The 18,688-nt window shown below is 36.1% G+C and overlaps 1 protein-coding gene across 1 annotated transcript in view; it reads left to right on the top strand.

Annotated features, from left to right (window-relative positions):
• ME2 (malic enzyme 2) overlaps positions 1 to 17,705 on the top strand; it is a 64,828-nt gene extending 47,123 nt beyond the window's left edge. Inside the window, exons 13-16 of the mRNA XM_037738991.1 lie at positions 2,811 to 2,913; positions 12,012 to 12,082; positions 12,749 to 12,847; positions 16,851 to 17,705. Of these exons, the coding sequence (XP_037594919.1) occupies positions 2,811 to 2,913; positions 12,012 to 12,082; positions 12,749 to 12,847; positions 16,851 to 17,018 (441 nt within the window). The 3' untranslated portion in view covers positions 17,019 to 17,705. The remainder of the gene's footprint in view (positions 1 to 2,810; positions 2,914 to 12,011; positions 12,083 to 12,748; positions 12,848 to 16,850) is intronic.
• The last annotated feature ends 983 nt before the right edge of the window (positions 17,706 to 18,688 follow it).

The raw sequence follows: 18,688 nt of genomic DNA, 5'->3' as shown, positions 1-18,688 counted from the left end.
TAAATATTAATTGATTAATTGTAATAAATATACATTATTGGAATAAATAAAATTTCCCCAAGGATACTAGTTTGATATACTGTATTTCATCATTCTTAAGATCAAGGATTGTGTGAGCCCATGAGTTTGAGACCAGCCAGGGTAACATAGTGAAACCCTGTCTATATAAAAAATTTACAAATTAGCTGGGCATGATGGTGCACACCTGTGGTCTCAGCTACTTTGGAGGCTGAGATAGGAGGATTGCTTGAGCCTGGGAGGTTGGGGCTGCAGTGAGCTGTGATCGTGCTACTGTACTCTAGCCTGGACAACAGAGTGAGACCCTGTCTTAAAAAAAAGAGCATTGTGTCATAGTTTACTTTTACATAAATTCTTAGTGTTACATAAAATAATGGCATAGAATTTTGAGTAGTCATCACCTGGTAAATTTTTAGTCCCCTTTTGTTTCACCATGGAGATGCTACTCCAACACCCTTTGCTGCTCAGTGAGAAAAATACTTTAAAAAAATCTTCAGAGTTGAATTGCCAGCTGCTTACATGGGCCAACTTGGACTTCAGAATAAGAATATACTATTATCATTAAAACTTAGCCATGTTTAAGCCATGGATTAATTATTGAGTAAAATGGGCAGGGGAAGCAGGGGTGATGACCTGGAGAATGTGAACTGCTGTAGAATTTTGTCAGTATTGAAGAAATTCCCAAGATCTTTCTAAATTTCCAAACTTACTGATATCATGAGAACATTTTTCCATAAAGTGCTATATTGTATGATCTACCTTATAAGACTATTAAAATTAATGGTGCCAGAAAAATAATGTACTTGTGATAACATGTATGACATTAACCATGAAATAACCTTAATCATCAAATAAACAAAATTTTTAGTCATAAGTAACGTTTAGAACAAATAGAGAATTGTAATAGCTATCCGTAGAATAGGTAGAAAATGATATAATATGGAATTGCAGGTCTAAGATAATCAGCTGTTCCCTATTACCATAGTTAACTTGCTTTTACTCTTAAACCTTTGTATTATTTTGAAATGGAAATTATATCTTATAAAAGTAATGCCTACTCTGCATTGTTGACCTTCAGATTTCCTGGAGTCAAATTCTTGAATGCTAAATCCACTAAAGCCAAGGGTCTACAATACTATAAAGAATAATCACCCTTGGTATGATATACAGTATTCGATTTGAGGAAAAGAAGACAAAGCAGTGTCTGAACATTTACAATAACTTTGTCCAATGTTCAGGTATCATGGCAGTTTGTCCATCCTACTGTGTGGAGATAGTTCCGTTTTCTGTAAATTATCCTTTAATCTAACCTAAGTGGCTGTTTAAACATGACTTATTTTAGTTGTTCCTTGAATATTCCAAGATAAGTTATCCTGAGTACTGTTGCTTTCTTCTTTTTTATCATTTGAGGGAGAGTGGTAGATAGGGGGAAATATGTGGGGGAAAGTGATATATAAAGGATTTTGTTTTATAAATAATAACTTTCTGGTACTTTTCAGTTACATGAGCAATTAATTCTCTTAGAAATCCTGAATATACCAGTAACACTTTTATATGCCATTATAGAGCATTGTATCAAAATTGGATAGACAGGACAAATTTGGAAAAAATATTCTTCTTTAACAAGGCATCAGGCCATTTTTTTTTCCTGGAGTGATACTGCGGTCATACCACATGTCTGTGTTACAAACTGCCTACTGCTGGGTATTACAGCATCACTGAAAAACCTTGGCTGTTGGGTTACAAAAAATCTAGATTAAGATTTAACTGCTACAGTTTTGACATGTGACTTTTCTTTTTTTATTATTATTTTATTATTATTATTATTTTTTAATAAAGATGGGGTTTCACCATGATGGCCAGGCTGGTCTTGAACTTCTGACCTCAGGTGATCCACCCACCTCAGCCTCCCAAAGTGCTAGGATTACAGGCGTGAGCCACCTCGCCCGGCTGACGTGTGACTTTTCACAAAGTATTTGAAAATATTAAAGCCTTAGTTTTCTGATTCTTTTTTTTAATTAGTGAAATGGAGATGATGATCAAGTTTTCATGAGGGCAAAATTAACTGAGTTGACACATATAAAGCACTTGGTAATTAGTTTCAGTAGATTTATAGTAAATGGCAGCCATTTGTTTTGGTACCTCCCCTTCATTCACAGGTGTTTATATTGGTCTTTATAATTTGGGATCATATTTATTGGCCATCTACATTTTAAATTTTTTTTTTTTTTTTTTTTTTAGACGGAGTCTCGATCTGTTGCCCAGGCTGGAGAGCAGTGACGTGATACTGGCTCACTGCAACCTCTGCCTCCCGGGTTCAAGTGATTCTCCTGCCTCAGGCTCCTGAGTAGGTGAGATTACATGCATGGGCCAACACACCCAGCTAATTGTTTGTATTTTTAGCAGAGATGAGATTTCACCATGTTGGTCAGGGTGGTCTCAAACTCCTGGCCTCCAGTGATCTGCCCACCTTCGCCTCCCAAGTTGCTAGGACTGCTGACGCGAGCCACTGTGCCTGGCCTTAAATTTCTCAAAAATAAGTGTCTGTTTTTTAAGTTTTTAGTAATAAATGATTTTTAACTTTATTATTTATTGAATGTATGCTACGCATAAAACAAACCTCATCTTAACAAAAGGATTATAATGAAAAGATTGCTGTATAGTATATTATGCCTTGTTTCTAAGTAATATATTGGTCTGCTTTACTCCAGGACTTGATTTTGTATGAATTCATCTCAGTTTTCTCATCCACAGAAAATAACAAAATTGAGGTTATTTCACTTTATTAACAGGGCAGGTGTTTGTTTGCCAGTGGCAGTCCATTTGGGCCAGTGAAACTCACAGATGGACGAGTCTTTACACCAGGTCAAGGAAACAATGTATACATTTTTCCAGGTAAATCACCATTATTTATGCTATAGAGCAATAGTTAATTATGTAAAAATACTTAATGGAATGCTTTAGAATGAAAGATTGAAATGAGCAACAGTATTTACAGAATTTTGTTATAAATGTACAAGAAAACTCAAGGAATTCATCAAATTCAACATGCTTCATTTTCTCTGAAAATTTATTCATATTGCTAATTAAATTTGTTTTTATTATAGAAATAATGTATTGCATGGTTTGTAAAAATGCAAAGGAACAGAATGGCACAAAATTATGTAACCCTCTCTGTCTCCCCTTGGTGTACCTCCCTATCATACTTCTCAGAACCACTGTCAGTAATGTGCTGGGAGTTTTTCTGGTGGTTTTCATCATGACTGATAAATTTATCTCCTTTTATTGATTCTTGCAACTCAACTGTATGTATGAATGTCACACTATGAAATATAAGTAATAGTGCACACATACCTTCTAATACCTTGCTTCCTCTCTCTACTGCTTAATTTGTCTTACTACTTTTAATTAGGTTTCCTAAGTAGTTACCTTTAATCTTTATATAACATACTTAAAGAGCTTTTCTTAGCAAGTTAAAAGTTTTCATTAGCCTGCCACAATGAAATATGAAAAACATCTGATGTTTTGCTTCTTCTCTCTTCTTATTCCGTCTCTCAGTTTGGGTTGTTAATATTTCTCCTTTGTACAGGGTTTTTGGACATTTGCATTTCGTTCTGTTGTCTATTGTGCTTTGTCTACAGGCTAATTCTGAATATTCAAAACCATGATTATATAAATACTATTCACCATCTAAACAGGAGTGTGATTTAATAAATAGAATATTCAGTTCTATATCACTAAATTTTTGACACTCAAGTATCAAGTGTAATGAATCCTCCTGTAATTTCTCGCCAGCTTTCTTCATTTCTTCTTACTTGGCAGAAAACTATTTATTGTATCCCATGTTGTTCTCTTTACTACCCATGTGGGCTACTGTTCTATTCTTAGCTCTGTCTCATGTTTCTAGAATACATCTTTGACTAAGTTTTTTTCTAAAGTATGGATAAAACTTGATTTTACCCATCTGAAAATATGTCTAAATTAGCTATGTCTTTAGATATATAAAATATGTGTTTATTTTGTCCTCTCACTTAATAGTTTGGCTAGGCAGAGATCTGTGGAGTCAGTCATTTTCCTCAGACCTTTGAAGACATTCTTTCATTTCCTTTTAGTGGCCAGTGAGATTCTCATTCCTTTACACATACTATTTTTTTCCTCTCTCAGAATCTTTAAAATTTTCTCTTTAGATTTCTAAAAGGTCACTGGAATGTTTTAGATGTTTCAAGTCTTTTTTTTTTTTTTCTTTTTATTACTGGAAATTTCCAACATGTAGGGTAGAGGCAATAATTGAAGTCTTATGTTCCAGTCTCCCACCTTTCAGCAGTTATCAACATGTAGCCAGTCTTATTTAGTCTATACTACTTCCCACCCACCCTACCTTCAATGAGTTTTTTTAAAGCAAGTCAGAGATATTGTGTAATTTCATTCATAACTACTTCAGTATATTTCTCTAGACAATTTGGTGTTCCTTTTTTTTTTTTTTTAGACGGAGTCTTGCTCTGTCATCCAGGCTGGAATGCAGTGACACAATTTCAGCTCACTGCAACCTCCACTTCCCAGGTTCAAGCAGTTCCCCTGACTCAGCCTCCTGAGTAGCTGGGCTACAGGTGTACACCACCACGCCAGGCTAATTTTTGTATTTTTAGTAGAAATGGGGTTTCACCATGTTGACCAGGCTGGTCTTGAACTCCTGATCTCATGTGATCTGCCCGCCTCAGCCTCCCAAAGTGCTGGGATTACCGGCATGAGCCATCACACCTGGCCAGGTGTTCTTACTTTTTAAATACAACCACAATCCTGGTATCACACTGAAGGAAGTTAACAATAATTACTTAATATCATTTATCATTAACTCAGTTCAACAACTTATATTTTATTCTAATAACTTTCTTTAATTCTAGAATTGCTCTTCTAAATAGCTACTTTTTAAAATAAAAATGGTTGCAGTATTCTTTCAGATTTTGTGTTTTGTTTTGTTTTTTGAGATGTAGTCTTGTTCTTGTCACCCAGGCTGGCATACAATGGCACAATCTTTGCTCACTGCAACCTCCGCCTCCCGGGTTCAAGAATTCTCCTGCCCCAGCCTCCTGAGTAGCTGTGGTTACAGGCGCCTGCCACCACGCCCAGCTAATTTTTGTATTTTTAGTAGAGATGGGGTTTCACCATGTTGGTCAGGCTGGTCTTGAACTCCTGACCTTGTGATCCGCCCGCCTCGGCCTCCCAATGTGCTGGTATTACAGGCATGAGCCACCATGCTCGGCCTCTTTCAGGTTTTTCTGGAGAATTATCAGTATTCCTTTCAATATTTCTTCCTTTGTGCTGTATTTTCCATAAATTTCTGGTGATCCTCAGATGTCTCTTTCTTTTAAGCGAAGAGTGTGTTGAGTAATTTGATATGATTTTCTTTTGCACTTGTGTCTTTTTTCTTTTGATAGTCCTTTCCCTGACTAGCTGACAGCAGGCTCTAATTAAGATATGACAAGTAGACTTACAGTTTACATAGGCTGGCATCAGGCGAGCATGTATAACTGTTGTCAAAGTAAAGAGGGTATTTAGTCTGTGAATATGTTGGTGCTTTTCTATTATTAATTTTTTTCTCTTTTTTCCCCCGTCATGTTTTCCTGTATGTCTCTTGAGACTTAACTTCTATAATAGAAACTGTCCCATCATCTGTAATCTCTTTCTAGAACGTGATAATGTTCAAAAATCAATGTTTTCTATTCAGTCATATTTCTGTGGCCTAAAAGGCATGAGAACAGGGAAGGAAATACTTTTCTGCTGATTTTAACAAAGCTATTTTTTTGAACCTTTTTTTAGTTTCAGGGGTACATATGAAGGTTTGTTATATAGATAAATTGTGTGTCGCAGGGGATTTCATGTATATTTTGTCACCGGGGTAATAAGCATGGCAACTTTTTTTATACTTATCCTCCTCTCACCCTCCATGCTTAAATAGCCCCCAGTGTCTGTTGTTCCCTTCTTTGTGTCCATGAGTTCTTATCACTTAGCTCCACTTACAAGTAAGAACATGTGGTATTTGGTTTTCTGTCCCTGTGGTAGTTCGCTTAGGATAATAGCCACCAGCTCCATCCATGTTACCGCAAAGGACATGATCTCATTCATTTTTATTGCTGCATAGTATTGTATTTTATTCATACACATGGTATATGTGTACCACATTTTCTTTATCCAGTCTACCATTGATGGGCATTTAGGCTAATTCCATGTCTTTGCTGTTGTGAATAGTGCTGCAGTGAACATACACATGCATGTGTCTTTATGGTAGAACAATTTATATTCCTTTGAGTATATACCCAATAATAGGATTACTGGGTTGAATGGTTGTTCTGAGTTCAGCAAAACCATTTTTTATGTCATATTTAAGGAATTTAGCAGTTGATTATTTTTATGTAACACTTCAAAGTCCTAACTTTAGTAACAGTTATGAATACATAAATATAGAATTAAAAATAACCTGACCAGGCATGGTGGCTCATGCCTGTGTAATTCCAGCATTTTGGGAGGTCAAGGCAGGAGGATTGCCTCAGGCTAGGAGCTTGAGACCAGCCTGGGCAACATAGTAAGACTTCTTTGTCTCTTCCACAAATGAAAAATATTAGCCAGGTGTGGTGGTGCATGCCTGTAGTCCCAGCTAGCCAGGAGGCTGAGGTGGAAGGATTGCTTGAGCCCAGGAGGTCCAGGCTGCAGTGAGCCATCATCATACCACTGCACTCCAGCCTGGGCAACAAAGTGAGACTGTCTCAAAGAAAATAAAATAAAATGACCTGGCATTTGAGGTAGAAATGAGCCTGAAAACAGGAGTATTGGCTGAAAGTCTGTTTATAAAGCAACTTTAAAAAAGCTCTGATAATGTTTGAATGACCTAGGCAAGCAACTCTTAACAGGGTGAAATTTTTTCAAAAACCTTAAAAGGGTCAAAAGGATAAGATATTGACTCTAATAAAATATTGGGGAATTCTGGACCAAGGTTAGGGAGGGAACTAATGCACAGAGAGGTGAGCCAGCTTTTGAAGCCAGTTTTACAGTGAAGGCACAGACCAGAAAGAAAGTGGCTAAGAGGTACAGCTGTGCTTGTCATGGAAGGTGGACAAGATCAGCACCGTGTCCCAGTCTGGCAACACCTCCCACTCTGGACTGAAACCCTAAAGTGCTGTACCTTGGAATGGGGTTATAGTTTGCAGCAGCAATGGGTGATTTAGAAAACCTCAAGCCTCTCTCAGGACTGCCAGTGCCCACAAGTGCCCAACAGAAGCAAACAAAAATTTCTCTGAAATAAGATAACACTATCCTAGTCCTCACTATCCTAGTTCTCAAATTATTTTTATAAATAAATCTTCAAGTACAACCTAAGTAAAAAAAAAAAANAAAAAAAAAAAAAAGAAAAGAAAAGAAAATGAGGCACATAAAGAGACATGACAACAGCCAAAACCAGCAAAACCACGAAGAACATACTAAAACCCTAGATATAACACAAACACCATGAAACAAATATGCTTATGTTTATAGAGATAAAAGCCAATCTTGAAAATTTAGACAAGTACCACTAAATTCTAGAATTGAAAAATGTAGTAATCTATAAGAACTGAGTGGGCCAGGTGTGATGGTTCATGCCTGTAATTTTAGCACTTTGGGAGGTCAAGGCAGAAGAATCGCTTGAGCCCAGGATTTTGAGACCAGCCCTGGAAACATAGTGAGATCCCCATCTTTACAAAATTAAAAATATATATATTAGGCATGGTGGCATATGCCTGTAGTCCTACCTACCCAGGAGGCTGAGATAGGAGCATCACTTGAGCTTGGGAGGTCAAGGCTAGAGCGAGTCATGATTGAGCCACTGTACTCCAGCCTGGGTAACAGAGCAAGACCCTGTCTCAAAAAAAACCCAAAAAACAAAAAACTGAGTGAATGAGGCTTATGGCAGATTAGACCATAGAGAATTAATCAACTGGAAAATATCTCAGAAGAAACAATTCGGAATGCAGCACAGAGAGACCAAAAAAAAAAAAAAAAAGGAAAACCTGGAAAAGTAGGTAAGAGACATTTCATTGATTTATCTTTAATTGAAGTCCTAGAAGAAATGAGAATGAAGCAGAGGCAACATTTGTAGGCCTGATGGCTGAGGTTTTTTTTTTTTAGAACTGATGATTGACAATCAATATTCAGAAAGCTCATAGAAACCCATGTGTGATGCATAAAAAGAAATCTACATCCAGAATCGTTATTGTGAGGCTTTATAGTCACCACAAAGAGAAGAATATGAAAGCAGCCAGAACACAAAGATTTCCTTCAAAGAAGTGACCGTTAGACTGACAGCAGATTCCTCAGTGACAATAAGATACTGAGGCAGTGGAATGACCTATTAAAGTTGCTTATGGGAAATACTTGCCAACCTAGAATTCATGACACAGTGAAAATATTCTTCAAGAATTAGGCAAAATGAAGACATTTTCAGAAAAACAAAAAACCGAGGATTCACCACCTGGCAGATCATTTTTATATTAAAGGAAAGGAAATTTTGTTACTTAGGGAAAAAGAAAATAATCCTACATAGAAACTCTGAGATGTAGGAAGAAATGAAGAGCAAAGAAGTTATAAGGGGGTAGGTACGACAAAATTAATGTTATTTATATAGAGTGAAACAAAAATGATAGGCATTTTGAAAAATACAGAGAGAATTAAAATGCACAACAATAATAGCTCAGTTAAATAGAGTTAAACTGTTATGAGGGACTTACATTGATTGGTAGGAAGGTAAATTAAAAATTAATGTGGAGCTGGAGATGTTGGCTCATACCCGTAATCCCAGCACTTTAGGATATCAAGGTGGGAGGATCACTTGAAGCCAAGAGTTTGAGAGACTAGCCCTGGCAACATAGGGAGACTATGTCTCTACCAAAAAAAATTTTTTTCTTTAATTAGCCAGGTGTGGTGACATATGCCTGTAGTCTCAGCTACTCAGGACACTGAGGCTGGAGGATTGCTTGAGCCCAGGAGTTTGAGGTTACAGCAAGCTTTGGTCGTGCCACCGCACTCTAGCCTGGGTGATAGAGCGAGATCCTGTCTCAAAAAAAAAAAAAAATTTAATGTGGAATTCTGGTAGTTAAAGATGCATGATATAAATTTTAGGATAACCATTAGAATACTACAAAGACTTCCTGTTTATGGTAAGGTAATGGGATGAAATGAGACAACAAAAATTTGAAAAGCAAGAAAGAAGAGGAAAAGGAACATAGAATAAACAAGGCAAGATGAGATGAGAGTGATGGGACTAAGTGGGATGAAATCTGCCCCAGCTACTTAAAAAAATAAATAAATAACTACATTAAATGTAGGTGGACCAAATTCTCTACTTAAAAATGCTATTAACTGTGTGACCTTCTCAGCCCTGGGTAATCTGACAACTAACCTTTCTGAAAGCTGGCTGGGATAGTCTTTGAATAGAGTAAACATTGTTTCTAGGCTGGGAGACACCATAGTTGAGGACAGAGGTGCTAGAAAATAGGAAGTTTAAAAGCCTGTATGCTCAGAGGCAGTAAACCCCACCCTTACAGCTTCCAATCATTTTCTTTAGTTCTTAACCTTTAAATGAGAAATGCTGAAAGATTACTAGTCATCTGAGGAAAGTCTCTCTATGAAAGAGTTTCATAAAAGAGACCAAAGCAGACAAAAAGGAAAAGACATCTTGGAGGAAAAACAAGGATAATGGGAAGAAAAGGAAAGTTTTAAGAATTATCAATATCCTCAGGGGGACAAAATATTATATCGTATAAACAAGACAGAATGTTATTTTTTTAAAAATTAGAAAACAAAACAAGCTCCTAAAAGTGAAGTTTTGTAGCAGAAAGATAGAAGAAAAAGATGATTGAGTTACCTCAAAATAGAGCAAAGGACAGAATAAGGAAAATAAAGCAGAAAAGTGGCCAATCCAAGAGGTATGATATCAGAAAATACAGATTTCAGGGAACAAGAACAGAAAAATGGAGGGAAATGAATCCTTAAGACTTCACAAACATTTCCCAAAACTGAAAGACTTAAGTTTTCAGATAGGAAGCGCCTACTGACTGAATGCTAAACGTGATGAGTTAAAATAATGCACATCAAGGCACAGTGTTATGAAATTGCAGACCATTAGGTATAAAAATAAGGATCTGGCTGGGCTTGATGGCTCATGCCTGTAATCCCAGCACTTTGGGAGGCTGAGGCAAGAGGATTCTGTGAGTCCAGAAGTTTGAAACCAGCCTAAGAAGCATAGTAAAACCCTGTCTCTACAAAAAATTAAAAAGATTAGCCAGGTGTAATGGTACATGCCTGTAATCCCAGCTACTCAGCAAGCTGAGGTAGGAGGATCACTTGAGCCCATGGAGGTTGAGGCTACAGTGAGCTATGATTGTGCTACTGTACTCCACTCTGGGTGACAGAGTGAGACCCTGTTGCCAAAAAAAAAAAAAAAAAAAAATTAAAAAGGGTTCCTACATGCATCCAGAGATTAAACAAAAACAATCACCTCAAAAGGATCTGAACTCAAATTGATGCTTCTTACCAGCAGTAGAAGCTAGATGGTATTGGAATAATACCCCACAGTTCTGAAGGAAAAATATTTCCAAGCCAGAATTCTAAACCTTGACAAACTATCAAGTATAAGTAGAAAGAAGTAAACAAACACATTTTCAGAAATGCAAAATTTCAAAAAATATGTATCTCCCCTGCACTGTTCTTCAGAAAGCCATGGGAGAATGTACCCTACCAAAAGAAGGAGTAACAAAAAAGTCAGGAAAAGTTGGATTTAGGAAATGGAGTCAACTTAGAAGCAAAGAGGCCCATGATGATAAAGTGGTTTTCTAAGATGACAGCTCCGTAGCTGGAATGGGGGACATCCAGACCGGAATGGAGCTTTAGCAGAGATTTATTCTAGAGCATGAAATTAGAGAAAATAGGTCGGGTGCAGTGGCTCACTGATGCATGTAATCCCAGCACATTTGGGAGGCTGAGGTGGGCAGATCATGAGGTCAGGAGATCGAGACCAGCCTGGCCCACACGGTGAAACCCCAGCTACTTGGGAGGCTGAGGCAGGAGAATCGCTCAAACCTGGCAGAGGTTGCAGTGAGCTGAGATTGCACCATTGCACTCGAGCCTGGGCAACAGGGCGAGACTCATCTCAAAAAAGAAAGAAATTAGAGAATATTTAAAATAGCTGAAATATAAGAAGGATTTAGACAATTGAGTGAGATTCCAGGGTGAAATAACAACGTTAATTACTAAAAAATCAAAGTAAAGTAAAAAAGGACAATTATTAACTTCAGGAAAGACAAAGTTATGCAGAAAAGGAAAAGTAATCATGATATAGTGTTAATGCATGGCTCAACTGCGAATAGCATTTATGAAGTCATAATAATATAAACATTGAATAGTGATATAACCAAAATTATGCTCTAACTATACTGGGAAGAGAGAAAGCTGAAAATATAAAAGAGCACTAAATACTTAATTTTCACAGGAAGGAGTCAGTGATCTCCAAAACTCAGAGATCACAAGTTCAGCACCATAAGAAAGGGCAAAAAAAGAGAAAAAAAAATCACAAGACACATAAGTTATTTAAGAGTGAGAGAAACATTAATCAGCAAAAAAAAATTGAAAGTCATTGCCTCTGTAAAGCAAGAAATAGAGGGTTAGAGGTGGGCTGGGAACTGGGTATTAAAACAAGTGTTAATTGTATGTATTTGTAATTTTCATAAATGCAAAAACAACTGAGAAAAGCCATTTGATATTTCAAAAATTATTTAGCAAATAAGAATCATTAACTAAAGATTGTTTGATTTTAACTCAGATTTCTGTTTTTTCTTGGCTGTTTTCTGTTTTTTGGGGAGCTATTTGGGATGTGGATGGGTTATCATCTATTTGCCTGAACACAGGAATTGACTTCTTTCATAATTTGAAAAGTGATCTTACTAAGTAAACTTTAAAATGTATTCTAGGTGTGGCTTTAGCTGTTATTCTCTGTAACACCCGGCATATTAGTGACAGTGTTTTCCTAGAAGCTGCAAAGGTAAATATTTTAAATGTTGTTTATTTTATAAAGGATGAACAGATCTGAAAATTAAAATTATAAAGATGAACAGATCTGAAAATTAAAAGCAGGGAGATAATGGGTTAAATCTGCCTTATTAATGAAGTTACTCATAAACTACTTTTATGAATTGCCTATTTAGGCATAAAATTATGTTTTTAATCATGACTTTTCATATGTTTGTAAACTGAACCCTCTTAATAACACTTTTAGACTGTATTTATGTTATATATATCTGGATATATTGTGACAGCATAAATAATTCCTTGCATGTTTTTAATGAACAAGTACTGGTATTATTTGGAGTGCGAGCCTATGGGAGCTCCAGACTTTGAGGTATTTCTGAATAACTCACATTAATACATTTAATGTCTGTTTTCAAAGTAGCCATTGCAATTAAGCCAAGCTCTACATGTATAATGTAAAGTAGAATGTATCAGTAAGTCTTTAAATCTGGTTATTTATTGTTTAGTGGTGAATGGTTATAATTTCTGCAGTGGTTTAAGTGTATTCCTTCAAGAAATAAGGGAAATTATATTACCTGTATTACTCTCTGTTTCCCCAGTGCTTTTTCCATTTTACAGGGTCCTTATTCTGTTATTTAAAAAAAAAAAAAAAAAGGCAAAATGCTGTTTTTCTCTTCAGGCACTAACAAGCCAGTTGACGGATGAAGAGCTAGCCCAAGGGAGACTTTACCCACCGCTTTCTAATATTCAGGAAGTTTCTATTAACATTGCTATTAAAGTAAGTAATAACTTAAACTTTTTCATATTAATTTTAATGACATTTTCTTATACAATAAATACAAATTTATTAGAGATAAATCTTAAATATTTAGAAGGCTGCAGAAGCTGGGCGCAGTGGCTCATGCCTATAATCCCAGCTACTTGGGAGGCTGAGGCAGGATAATGCTTGAACCTGGGAGGCAGAGGTTGCAGTGAACTGAGAGATAGCACTACTGTACTTCAGCCTGGGCAACAAGAGCAAAGCTCCGTCTCAAAAAAATAAAAAATAAAAAAAGTAATAACAGTAATAACAGTGTAGTGAACAGCCATCCTTACAAATAAATCTATGTGTGTATTTGTGATGGTTTTTCTTTGCCATAAATTCTAAGCTTAAGAACCAAGGTTTTTAAGGTGTTTAAGGCTTCTGATGCTTATTGTCAAATAATCTCTTCAGAAAGTAAGTACTGATTTACATTGCAGCAATTAGATATGAGTGTATCTTTTTCCACACTTTTGCCAATAGTTAGAATTATTTTTTTAATCTTGCATATTTAATAGGTAAAAATTGTTTTGTTTCTCATTTTTATTTAAGGCATTTATTAGTGAGATTGAAGAATTTTTTTATTTATTCAACAATTGTATTTTTTTGAGACGGAGTCTCACTGGGTCGCCAGGTTGCAGTGGCACAATCTCTGCTCACTGCAACTTCAACTCCCTGGTTCAAGCGATTCTCCTGCTTCAGCCTCCCGAGTAGCTGGGATTACAGGCACAAACCACCATGCCAGCTAATTTTTGTATTTTTAGTAGAGACAGGGTTTCACCATGTTGGCCAGGATGGTCTCGATCTACTGACCTCGTGATCCACCAACCTCGTGATCCACCTACTTCTTCGATGAACTACTTTTCCATGACTTTTGCTCTTTCTTGTATTAGATACTTGCCTTTCTACTTTCTGGTATTGATTTCTGAGGGCTTTTTATATATTAAGTGTAGTGATCCTCCTATTTGCTGTGGTGCAGATGTTTTCACATTTGTCACTTGTTTTAACTTTATAGAATTGTTTGACATGTTTTTTTAAAGTTTTTTTATGGGATTATTTGTTTATTTTTTGGATTTTGTCCTCACCTTTTGTGAATATTAATGCCTTCTGTCCAAATCATAAATATTTACTTGCATTTTCTAAAATAAAACTTTTTAGTCTCTCTGGAATTTATTTTAATGTATGATAAGAGAAATGGAAACATTTTTTTCCTGAGTAGTTAACCAGTCGCCCAGCATTATTTATTGATTAATGCATCTGTTGTTTCCAGTTAATTGGGAGTTGAATCTGTTCCTGGAATTTCTATTCCTGACCATTTTTGTTTAGTATCTGACACTGTTTTAATTTTTTTTTTTTTTTTTTNTCATGAATTCCTACTATGTACTGGGTGGTGAATTAGATCCCATGTTCATGCAATTATCCCAATGACCCTGCCAGGTAGGTAGAATTCACCCTTTTTTTTGAGACAGCATCTCGCTCTGTCATCCAGGCTGGAGTGCAGTGGCGCATTCTTAGCTTACTGCAACCTCCAACTCCCTGGTTCAAGTGATTCTCCTGCCTCAGTCTCACATGTTTTAATATTTATAATGTGTATAATATGGTAACATTTGGTTCTTTATCTTTCCCATCATTATGCTTTTTCAGTATTTTCTTGTCCTCAATTTTTTTCTTTTGCATAAATTTTTGTATCCGTTTTTTTAATTTAAAAAACTCTGCAACTTTGGTATGAAATTATTACATTTATAAATTAGATTGGTGAAATTGGGTCTCTCAGTATTGAGTATTCTCCAGTCAGTATCTCTCTTTACTTATTAAGGCCTTTTCAAAAAAATCTTTCAATATAATTTTGTTTTCTTCATTGGAATATGGCATTTTTACTTTTTTTCCAAAATATTTAAAAATTTATGTTATTCTAATATAATAGACATTTTTTTCTTTCCAAGTATTTTCTTATTGATCATTTCTAATATATAGGAAAAGGTAGGAATAATAATTCTAATTTGAAAACATAATCATTTTTATGAATTTACTTGATAACCAGTTTTTTGAACAATCTTAATAGTTTTTCATTTCATTTGGAATTGTTTTTAATTGTCTGCAAGTAATTTTTTCTTTTTTAATATGCATAGTCCTTTTTTCTCTAACTATAAATTAGCTGAAACTGCAGAATAGTTTTAAGCAATTAGATTGGTAAGGGCATTCTTGTATTTTTTTTTTCAATTTATAGACAGTCTGTATTGCCAAGCTGATTTCAAACTCCTAGGCTCAAGTGATCCTTCTACCGCAACCTCCTGAGTAGCTAGAGCACATACCACCACACCTGACTAACATCTTTGTATGGTAATATTAAATATGATGCTAGCTTTTGATTGAAATAAGGATTTTCTACTTTTTAAAATAAGTAGGCTTCTATTTCTAGCTTACTAAGATTTTTCTTAAACATCAGGATTGACTGTGGAATTTATCAACCACAATTTCAACTTCTGTATAAAATTTTATCATATAATATCATAAAATTTTATCGTTTTGACAATTAATTTTTTTTTTTTTTTGGAGACAGGGTTTTACGCTGTCACCCAGGTTGGAGTGCAGCAGTGTGACCTCAGCTCCCTGCAACCTCTGCCTCCCAGTCTAAAGCAATCCTCCCACCTCAGCTTCCCGAGTAGCTGGGACCATAGGCATGTGCCACCATGTCCAGATAATTTTTTTTGCATTTTTGGTAGGGACAGAGTTTTGCAGTGTTGCCCAGACTGGTCTCGAACTTTTGAGCTCAGGAGATCTGCCCACCTCGGCCTCCCAAAATACTGGGATTATAGGGGTGAGCCACCATGCCCAGCCTTGAGTGCCCAGCCTTAACTATTAATTTTATTATTGCATTATTTTGGTGCCTATAATCTAAGCAAAGATTGGGAATTGGTATGTTTACAGAATAATAATTGAGCCTGGAGTCTAACAAACAGGTAGGGAAATGGCATAAAAGAAAATTTGAAAGTTATATTAAAGCCAGCTGTACCAATTTACAAATGCCAGGCTACAGAGTGTGATTACCTTCTATTGTAAAACAATTGAAGATTTTATAGAGCCCAGAACTAGGATGATAGAGTTCAATTAGAATTTATAGAATGATATTTCAGGTGGGGCAGATTTTGGAAGATATTGGTCAGTTAAGAGATTACTGGGCCAGGCACAGTGGCTCACCCCTGTAATCACAGCACTTTCAAAAGCCAAGGCAGGAGGATGGCTTGAGGCTGTAAGTTTGACACCAGTCCTGGACAACAAAGCAAGATCTCACCTCTACCAAAAAAAAAAAAAAAAAAAAAAAAAAAAAAACAAAAAAAAAAAAAAAAAAAAAAAAAAAAAACAAATTAGCCAGGCACAGTGATGTGCCTGTAGTCCCAGCTACTCAGGAGACTGGGGTGGGAGGATTGCTTAAGCCCAGGAGGACAAGGCTGCAGTGAGCTATGTTCATACCAGTGTGCTCCAGTCTAAGTGACAGAGCAAGACCCTGTCTCTAAGGAAAAAAAAAGAGATAATTGGTATGTCCAAATGAGAGGTAGTACATAAGGTCATAGAAGGAGACCTCTGCCTGGGATTAGAATAGGTGCACGGGCCCAGGTTCATGTCTCTGCACTTCCCCAGAGGCAGGAGTAGAGAGTGTGCTGCTTCTGCAGTGGCATAAGCTTTTCTTTCTAGAAGCAAAGAAGAAAGGGTTAGGTTTTCATCGTGGTCTCTCTCTCTTGGCAGGCTACCTATATGTATTTACTGGAGTGACACATAGTAGAACTTAAAAGTGTTTGATTTTATCTCTTAAACTTTCCATAGTTTCCAAATGTTTTGAAATGAATCAAAGTAATGTTATTCCTTTTTTTGAAAAAAGAAAAATACCATTCTTCTAAACTTATTTTCCTGTGTTATAATAGTATGTTGTCTCTCTAACAGGTTAATACTCAGAGCCTACGCAATAACCTTATTTATTTTTCAGGTTACAGAATACCTGTATGCTAATAAAATGGCTTTCCGATATCCAGAACCTGAAGACAAGGCCAAATATGTGAAAGAAAGAATATGGCGGAGTGAATATGATTCCCTGCTGCCAGATGTGTATGAATGGCCAGAATCTGCATCAAGCCCCCCTGTGATAACAGAATAGAAGCACTCCCCTGATAAATACTTTCTGTGCTCCAGAGAACCCCTTTTTTCAGACAAGAAGAAATAATGTCCTCAGTTTTATGATGTTTTCTGTGTTTTGTTCTCCCTGACCACTTTGGTTGATGTATTTTTTCCATGCATCTTCACATCTGTTGGAGTAGATGTGTTGATGGATTGCACTGCCCAGCAGCATCTTACAATCAGATAATCGTGATGCTTTAATTCTAACATACAGCCCATGCCACATCCAGGAGATGTAAAAAGTGTGTTTGTGAATGTCTTCATTTATACTCTAATTCAGAGTTGCCAAAGTATTTGCTATTTACTATTATGGGTAATAATCTTCTCTCACCTAGTTCTTTTAGAGCTACTAAAATAGAAGTTTATGGATAGAAGGACAGAATTTTGAGAAGAAACTAAATTCCAAGGAAAAATTGTCAGTATCTAAAAATGTTCTATATCTGCTTCATCTTACCTTCATACTCTGAAATTCCCTTATAGCAGACAAAGCTAGGGATATATTAAAATTTTACCCTATTTATTTTCTGGAACTAAATCAAGGCTTAACTATAACATTATGAGAGTAATGGGTACTACTGCTGGCTTTTAAATAAATAAAAGTCATTGTTTCAACAGTATATAAAAATCATAGTGTAACCTTTTTATTTAATAAATATCTTCAATTTAATTGCTTCAGTTATGCTGTCTTACTGCTCAACTAGAAATTTAGATTTGCTTATTATGAAAAACACGTATTTTCATTACTTCTAGATGATTCTAGGAGGGAGTATAGGATACCTAACACATATGGGAGACATCACGTGACTTTTAAAATCTAAGTCATGCTTCACATCAAAATGAGTCATATTTAACTGGAGAAACTGTGCCCTTATTCCAGCACTGATGTTCTTTATTACTTGAGATAATTTTGCAATGTTACAAATGTTACTATGATACTATTTCTTTGAATATCATTAGTAGTGACAACTCTTTCACCATTGAAGGCAGATTTAATTTTTTTAAACCACCAAAATTAATTTAGAGCTAAGTGGGGATTAATAAGGTTGGTGGTATTCATCCAGGAAATGCCCTTTTCAATCCCAGTAAAATAATAACGGCTAATGAGAACAATTTTCTTATGTGGCTTGCATATTGGAGAATTCTAAAGGAAAATGTATCTGCCTACCATAGTTGCTTTGAGGGAAGAAAACTTTTAAATGCTCACTATAGGATAGTAACAACAGATAGTCATCGATAATATGAGTATGCACAGTATTTTATATTGCTTTGTAGGAAAAAGACCAGTTTTTTCATCTTCTGCCTATAGAAATTGATTCATAATATATATATATTTTTTTTTTTTGGTGACAGTTCTGCCTTGTCGCCCAGGCTGGAGTGCAATGGCACAGTCTCAGCTCACTGCAACCTCTGCCTCCCGGGTTCAAGCCATTCTCCTACCTTAGCCTCCCAAGTAGCTGGGATTACAGGTACCACCACCACACCCAGCTAATTTTTGTATTTTTAGTAGAGACAAGATTTCACCATGTTGGTCAGGCTGGTCGCAAACTCCTGACCTTAGATGATCCACCGACCTTGGGCTCCCAAAGTGCTGGGATTACAGGTGTGAGCCACCACACCTGGCCCAATTCATAATAATTTTGAATGTAATTT

The sequence above is a fragment of the Cebus imitator genome, unplaced genomic scaffold (assembly GCF_001604975.1).
Source record: "Cebus imitator isolate Cc_AM_T3 unplaced genomic scaffold, Cebus_imitator-1.0 Scaffold60, whole genome shotgun sequence".
Taxonomy (NCBI): domain Eukaryota; kingdom Metazoa; phylum Chordata; class Mammalia; order Primates; family Cebidae; genus Cebus; species Cebus imitator.
Note: the sequence above shows the minus strand (reverse complement) of the source record. Positions and strands in the feature narration are given on the sequence as shown.